The 8967-nt window shown below is 32.2% G+C and overlaps 1 protein-coding gene across 1 annotated transcript; it reads left to right on the forward strand.

The window, feature by feature from the left end:
* The first annotated feature begins 1143 nt into the window (after positions 1-1143).
* LOC134234152 (metallo-beta-lactamase domain-containing protein 1-like) lies at positions 1144-8552 on the forward strand. Its single transcript, XM_062716213.1, has 6 exons — positions 1144-1364; positions 1617-1681; positions 5847-5942; positions 6560-6723; positions 7122-7236; positions 7725-8552. Exons 2-6 carry the CDS (start codon positions 1627-1629, stop codon positions 7985-7987), a joined length of 693 nt encoding a protein of 230 aa, XP_062572197.1. The 5' UTR covers positions 1144-1364; positions 1617-1626; the 3' UTR covers positions 7988-8552.
* The last annotated feature ends 415 nt before the right edge of the window (positions 8553-8967 follow it).

The raw sequence follows: 8967 nt of genomic DNA on the forward strand, positions 1-8967 counted from the left end.
CATTTTAAATTCGCCAAATTATAGTAATGTTTTAAAAGAATTTATGCTGTATTTTTATAATTCGTCCTGTTTTAAATTCACCCAAATGAAGGTAGGATGCCGAAAGGGTTGAAAAAATGGGGGCAAAATTTCCCTGTATATACAGTATATCTGATTGACCTTCCTATTCAGTGGCAGAGTCAGGAGTTTCAAAATGCCTAAATGGGTGGTGGAAGGTGTATACTTGTGTATAGCACGCAACCAATCAATGTCAAGGTTAAAAATATATTTCCATTTCTATATGTTTTATCTGTGATAACTTTTGGAAAGTTCTGGCCTGTATATTTCGCCAAGCGATAGATCAGGAGCTAAGGAGGCATAATATGCATGTAAATCTTGTGCGACGGTCTTTCAGTGTTCGACGTCAGTGGAAGGGAACTATTGAAATTGACATGGGAGCCCTCATGTAATTTAATACTATCAGTCTATGTTTTTAAATCTAAATAATCTAAATTTACAATTTCACAAATGGAAATGGAAATGTAAGGAATCACTGTCTAGTTAGTAAAGTATGCCAGGGACATCAATGATAGTTTAGGTTGGGTGAATATACTTATGAAATTTTAATGCGCTAGAACCAACTGTTCAATGAGGCACAAAATATTTAGATCCATGAAATATTTTAAAAGCCCTAGCACCAACTGTTCAAATTCAAAAATTAAAGGGGGGGGGGGGCTTTATTGATGACATGTTTTGCCCTAAATTAATTTATAGCAGTAGCCCCAAATTCTTAATTATGATTTATTAATTAATAATTACTGAATAAAGATTATTAATATTTATAAGAGGATAATTTTAATTATTTTTTAATTTTTATTAAATAAAAACCATTTTAAAAATAAAATATATATAATATATTTTTAAATTGGATAAAGTCATTATAAACTTTACACGTAATTAATAGATGTCAACATAATCATATTTTAAATATGATTTGATCATGTCGGGTGCGAAATATATAGCGCGAAAGTTCCTGGGGCGAATGATCTCGGTGCGATTTGTCAATATGTACGAAATGTCCCGTTACCAGAATGATACAGACTTACAGTCGTACAATGGTAATGAAACAAATGTTGGAAAAAATGTTCTTGTATTAGGCTTAGAGTTTAATTTGTCACTTCTGGTATTCGTTTCTCCTGTTTTTCTCAGCGAAAAAAAAACTGTTTCCCCTAGGCCTATAGGAAAAATCCTCTCGATTGTTTGTGTACAGTGCTTTCCAGAAACTTCCACCAGCGGACCCGGTAAAACCGATAGGTAACCCTACGGAGTGACAGAGGCACACCAAACCCGATATTCCGAAAGAATAATACAAGTAACACTAGTTAGTGAGTATTTTAAATGATGAATGTTTTGATAGAAACTTTTTAGAAAATTTACATAAATCATTTTACGATTTGGCCACTTTCACTAGTTTCAGTTTCATTTTTGTTCAGAGTGTTTTTGTCATGTCATGAAACCAAATTTATCTCAATGATTTAATTTAAAATTTCATTAAAAGAAAACGAATTAAATATGCATCAAATTTGGCTCTGGTTAGAATTGTTATTTTTTTTCATTTCCTGACTGGCCTTAATAAGAACAGACAACATGTCTTATGAAGTAGTTGTTATAAAAGAAGGCTACAACAAACCCAAAGACGAAGGTATGTATTATTTTAAAATTAAATTAGGGTAGAATTAGAGTACTTTTAGAAAATTTCACAATTATGTGTGATTCATTTAGACTGTCACTTGGGTGTGTATATATATTGGCTTTTGCCCAGTCACGGCCAGTGTTGACTTGATCTGAATGAAGCACAAGGTATCACCATATCAAGCCCGTTCACTCTGCAGTCTACTTCTTTGTACAAGTCTGTTCATCTAGAGTCAGCTTGCCCTAGTTACCCCCTATAACCTTGTCACCCATTTATCTTGCTAGCACATATCCCATTAATTTGCTTACATTGGAAAAAAAATTATATAATGTAAATGTTAATTTCTATTATTCTTTGAATATTTTTTTTTTGTCATTTAAAGACGTACAACACACTGGGGGAGATAACTCTTGCAATTTCAATTGAACGTTTGACGTTACGTCAAATTTAACGTCAAAAATAAAGCGTCAAAATGACGTAAAACGATCCCGATGTATATCAATCACAAAAGGAAAATGGGATATGGAGCTTGGCTGTGATTATCATATGAGTACCACACTCAATCCAAAAGTATATATATTTTTAATTAACTCGATTAAACTCCGTAAAAAGCAAGACATAAAATACCATCCCTTAATGTTTAATTCATTTCATTTATTCTGAAAATTTTATTTTACATTGCCGAAATTCTCTTTATGTACAATTGGCTATATATAACATTCCGATTAATGGTCTTTATTATAATTTGTGCATTAATATATAAATATTGTTTTTCTTATTTAATTAAATAAAACAACAATTAACAAACAAAAAAACTTTTTACAATGTAAAATCGATGTTGTTCTCAGACCCTTACTGATCAAAGAGGAACAACTCTAATAATATAGGAGATGTTTGTTTTCCTCCCTTTCTTCACGGTATTCCGCATGTATACACAGAATCAAATACAGCAAGACCTGATAAATCCGAGAATTCAATTGAATACTATAGACCTTATAGACACAATGTAAGTATAGAACTGAAAAGAATTGTTTACTAGTACTGAAATTATCTGAATATTATCATGAATATCCTATTGCAGCATATCGTTTGACTTTCTTGTCAACAACGTCGGTTCGCATTTCTTCGAATCAAAACAAAACGTAGCCTATAGGACTTTTTTTAAAAATATCAATGTGCGATTTGATATAAATTAGAATAGATGAAGAGTTTAATGGTTGATATTTTAAAGTTAATGAGGACGAATACGGAATTTTCCTTTTAACTTTAGAAGTAACGACATTGAAAGAATGCGTACAATATCGTATAAAGGGGTGTATGCAAATGGTCGATGTATCCCTACGGCCACATACTGTCTCGTTTGAAATAATGACATGAAAGAAACTATAATTATTCCATTTATGTCACAAGAGAGTTGAACATACACCATTTTTGTTGATGAATAAAATTAAAGAAATAAATTTAATTAATAAAAATCAACATATTCAACATAACTTGAATTCGTATCCAGGTTTCATGTGATATGGAATGCATAACGCATGTATACATACACATGGGTTAAACACTAAAATCATTCAGTAATTTTTTCCTGATACATATAAAACGAGCAGTCAATATTTATTCTGCATTCATGAATTTAAAAACTAATTCATACCTCCGGGATTCAAATGACGAATTACTAGTTACATGTATGTGCACTGTACAAACGACGTTTCGTGAAACGCTAAGGGTCTGCGACGCAAAAAAAGGAAGGGGTGGGGGTATTAGGGGTATTCAAAAATTGCCTAAAAATCTACATTTAAATACGTTTCACATATGAGAACTTTTAAATATGTAAGTTAATATATTTTTGAAGCAAAAACAATATTCCAGATTGATTTTTTTAAATGTATATTTGTAGATTCATAGCAAAGTGATCGACCCCCGTCTGAAAGACGCGCGGGAACGTGATTTATTGAGAAAGGGGGAGGTGGTAATTTTCCGCTATTTACTCAAAACTGGTCGTACAAAAATTATACAAAAAATTATGAAGATTATTTTTACCACCAGCTACCTAAAGAAAGTTTTTTACCAAAATTAAAGGACAGGTTTTTTCACAAAAAAATTTTGAATTTGAAAAATACACAATTTTCAAGGCTTTGATAATTCATAGTTTTTCAGTTTAAGGCCTTTAAAAATTGTTTTGATGATATGTATATCAAAAAGATGACTATGTTTTTGTGTTAAATGGTTAAAGGAATAAAATGAAACAGTTATAAACCTGGCTTTTTTGAAACAAGGTTTAAGGAGTTCGTTGATTAAAATTTTTCTCTCCTTGTAAACAACTAAAGGGGGATAACTTTTGGAATTTCCTGTCCAAAAACCACTCGAACGATTTTGTCCAAAATGTGCATACATGCAGTAGATATAGTCATGTACTAAATATATAAAAATAACGAAAATTAAACGACAGGAATTTTTTTAGGTGTGTTGTACATATTTTGTAGGTCATTTTTATACATGAAATGCAAGTAGAGCATATAATTTTTTTTCTTTATAGTTAAAACATATTCTTGATATTATGTTCTTGCAGTGCTTTATTCTCTTTATAGCTGCAGATCTGTAGCTCTCCGAAAAACATTATTTATAGACCGGAGAGCTGACCTCAGAAAAAACTGTATATTTATTGCGCACAAAAAAAGATATTTGATTTTTTCTCCATGTTTATTAAAGCTGTAATCTCAAAATGTATATACCGTGTGTCCATAACATATTCTTTGACTCTTTCCACAACAAAACATTCCTCATAATTGTTGTTAATAGTCCTCCTGGCCCTGATATTGCAATCATCGGACATTTCGCTTATTTATACTGCCATTTTGGTTTCAAAGATAATTCGGTTGAATATGCTTCGTTCGGATGTCAACTACGAGAGAACTTGATAGAGGAGAGATTAATTTTTTGAAATCTTCCATTTTTTGCAATTGAGGCCAGAATTTGGAAAAAGTTACTTCAAATTTTGTGCGCAATAAATATACAGTTTTTTCAATGGGTGGTGATAATCTGTGTTTATCAATATACATGTATATATTAGTGCCATGAGACGAACTCGGTGAAATGCGGCGGTGACACAGCCCAATTGAAAAAAAAAAACATCATATGATTGAATTACAATTTAAAAAAAAATACAACTTTGTTTTAACTCCTTTATCACATTATAAAATAAACACAAAAATTGTCAATGAACAGATTTAAAAATGGACAATAATGATTTAATGACTTTATTAATTTAACATGTATAATTTAATGAGAAAGTGATGTATTTGTAGGTTTTAAATGGCGCCATAACGTTATTAATTTAGTAGGTAATTTTGTTGGTTAAAACCCGCTAATTTTTTGTATGGATTGTGAAAAGATCTGATTGTCTCTTAGGTCATCATAACAACTTTTGCTATATAAAAGCTCGTTAATAATTGTGCATCGGCTGTTGGGGACACTGTAGCACACAGCCTCTTTGGTAAGGGAAAAGTGACCTAAGTCACTTTAGGAAACGACTCCGTATACTTCGGTTATAGGTACCTATATTATGCGAAACCATTATTTTGATTTGAGTAACATTTCACCCGACTTTCACCTTTTTGTTAACCAAATAACGTTGAAAATATAGTAAGTCATTCTGTGTGTTTATAAGTGAACCATTTTGATCGTCCAAAAATGTTATAAACTTTTAACAAGTGTTATTTAAGAAACATTGTTTATGACCAAAATTATGTGTATGATGTCAACCTTTTAAATAAAAAGTTGGAAATTTTCAACCAAGTAAGTGACCAAAAGTTGGTCATTCCGTTTACCAATTAAGTGACTAAAAATTGGTCATTCCATTAACCAATTAAGTGACCAAAAATTGGTTATTAACCATTATATAAACTTTGACCAACGGAACCATCAAATCTCGACCAAGTGACGAACTTTCAAAGATATTACAAAATTTGATAAATTGAACTGACTTTTTTTTCTTTCAGCATTTGTATATAAAATTCAATTCATAATAAAAACAAGACAAAATAACATGTTTTAAAAAATTCGCTTCCAATGAGACATATTTGATAGTAACACTTCAAGGAAAACATGCATATTGTGAATTCGCTATATATGGATATACAAGATGTTGTCTATTTGTTTTTTGATTTTGTAGGTCAACAAAGGGCAAGTGCTATAAGTTTAATCAAGGGTCCTAAAAATATTATTGTGGACACTGGAAACCCCTGGGATAAAGACTTCATTTTGGATGGTATGTCTAGTGTTCCTTTGCTCTTTAGCTCATTATATATATGCTGATATTAAGAGTGCTATAATTAGATTTCTATGAACAGAAGTGTTGACTTAGGCCTGAGGCATGGGTTAATTCTTTGGATGGAGTCAGTTGTGCAAGACCTCTAAGTATAAGTTTGAAATTTTTTTTTTATATAAAGAAGACATGTATAAGGTAAGCTCATTTAATGCTAAGCCATAGGCTCGAGTGAGCTTGAATGATCAAAGAGTTTCTATCAAATTTTGAACCACTTTCTTCCAAACTTCCAAAATGCATTTGTGGATGAAGGGGATTTAGTTGATTTTCTAGTATGGAACCCAGCTTTTTTCTATGTGATCAGAGTGCCAGAGGGTTAGATAAGGAATTATTTAGGTTGGGGTCATAATAAGGGGTCGAAAATTTCCATGGGAATAAATAAAATTTAAACCTTGAAATAGAAATTAAAGCAGGGCCAAGATGACTTGGGTGAATTTTGTTGCCCTTGGGCCTCTTAATGTCTCTATAAAGTTAAAATTGTTGTTTACGAAGTTAATGTAAGATCATGTTTAGAAATGCATGGTTTTTATTTGAAAACTAAAAAGAGAAATGTTTTGTAGGTCTTAAGAAGAATGGACTTTCGCCTGAGAAGATTGAGTATTGTGTGTGCACCCATGGCCATTCGGACCGCGTTGGGAACCTGAGTATCTTCTCTAATGCTGTACACATCCTATCTTATGATGTGTGTGTTGGAGACCAATACCAAATGCATGATTTCAAGACGGTAATTTCTTTTAATGTGATTTTAGGTATATATATACACCATTGTATTGATAGAGAGATTGAGAGAAAATGCATTTTTCTAAACAAATGAAACAAAAAAAAATCATCTTAATTTTAACCAGAGACGTTGAAGACAATTTTAAGTGCACTATATATTTACTATTTAGTAATAAGTTTATATTACTTAGTTCAAGCTTATACATCATGTACTAATAGATATACAGTCTCATCAGAAACTTTTTTTTTTAAGAATTGTAGTATTGTGATTTAAAAAAAAATAAAGTGGATGGCATCTTCTGTTGATAAACTTTAACTTGGTTGAATTCTCACATACATCAGAGGTACCTTACAAAATACAATGTAATACATGTACATGGTTTGATTTTTTGGTGATTTTAGGGAATTCCTTACGAGATAGATGATGATGTAGAAGTGATCCCCACCCCTGGACACACGGGGTCAGATGTCTCTGTAATTGTCAGTAACACAGGACTGGGTACCGTGGCAGTGACAGGTAAATATTAAAAGGAAGAACTAAATGAAACACAAATTTTGACAAAATAAATGTTGTATTATAAAAAAGAGCATTTTTAAAAAAAAAAAATGGAATTGCATCAATGGTCTGTATCCAGTTTGCAACTTGGTACAATTCTCTCTGTTGTCCTTGGACTTTCAGTAAGGTGTGGTATTCTCAACATTACATATTTAGCAATGAGTGTTCAAGGATCCAATGATAGTGTTTCGTACGGCAAAGAGATAGGGCTTAATTAAGTCATCTTTGTCAACAACAATTTAAAGTTGCTGATGTTTTAATTTCTTAACCAAGGAGAATCTATTCGCCATTTAAGAGACGCTAATGACGTAGCGTCAAGAATGCCACGCCTTAAGTAAACACAAGTAATAATATTGAATGTGTTTTTACGCAATGCACCTTGTTTCTTTTATAAAATTGCTGTCTTATAATGTGTACTGACTTGCCATGTAAAAATCTTTTGATTGTAGGTAATTTATTTGAGTGTTTCGAGGATTTAGATGAACCGAGTCTTTGGCAGGATGTAAGTCAAAACCCAGAACTTCAACAAGAAGGTCGAATAAAAGTTCTTGAAAAAGCGGACTACATTGTGCCTGCACACGGAAAAATGTTCAAAGTCCCAGATGAGTACAAGAAATCTATGAGGGTGGTCATGTATGAAGAGGAAATTGAGCAATCAGGGGATAAAACAACAATCAGTGAATATGTGGTGTTAGAAGGCGACGATGAATAATGCATGCTGGGAGTTCTCTTGTGTGGGAGGAAATTTCTCGGGGAAAAAAGAAAAATAGAAAACCTGAAAGATTTTCAAAACCCTTTCCAAAACCCTTTGTTGTTGGTTATAAAACCCTAAATACTAAAGTGCCATAAATTGCATAATGATAATATAATTATACCAAGATTGATACCTGTAGTTATTCCTGTGATAAGCTTTAACAGATATTCATTAATTTATAGATGTATTTTATAAAGTTTTGGTATGGAGACATTTGAGAATTGTTCGTAAATTTTGGTCCATTTAATATATGGCAAAAGGTAGATTAATAATGGTTTTGTGTATTTTTCGAAACTATTGTTGTCTTGAAAATTTTACATTCCTGTATAAAATTGTTTCAGGGTTCCTTGTTGAAAAAAATATAGGTTTATTATTGGACTGTCACTGAAGGACCAGTCTCATCACATTGTGATATACATTGTATTCATCTTATCATGACAGGTGGAAATGACATAAATTGTGCCCTATTGACCAAGTTTAACTTCCACCAAGTATCATTATAATATTCATATTTTTAGGTCACCTGAGTAAACTCAGGTGACCTATTGCTATCCGTTTTCGTCCGTCGTCGTGCGTCGTGCGTCGTCCGTTAACATTTGAACATTTTCAGCTTCTTCTCTGCAACCAATGAACCAATTTCAACCAAATTTGGTACAAAGCATCTATGGGTGAAGGGGAACAAAAATTGTGAATTTCATGGTCCCTGCCCCCCTGGGGCCTGGGGGGTGGGGCAAAAACCATAAAATTAATGCAATCTTTAAAAAGCTTCTTCTTTACTCCTGGACATCAAGCAGTTAAACTGTTTGCATGATTGTAATCAGCATTGAGTCCTCTACCAAAATTGTGAAATTTATGGCCCCAGGGTCAGGGGTTCTAGTGCTAGGGTGGGGCTAAATAAGTATATAGTGAAAATGCATTATTTCTTTGAAAATCTTCTT

This window comes from Saccostrea cucullata, unplaced genomic scaffold, assembly GCF_032062105.1.
Source record: "Saccostrea cucullata isolate Sc308-1 unplaced genomic scaffold, CSIRO_AGI_Scuc_v1 ctg237, whole genome shotgun sequence".
NCBI classification, from domain to species: Eukaryota; Metazoa; Mollusca; class Bivalvia; order Ostreida; family Ostreidae; genus Saccostrea; species Saccostrea cuccullata.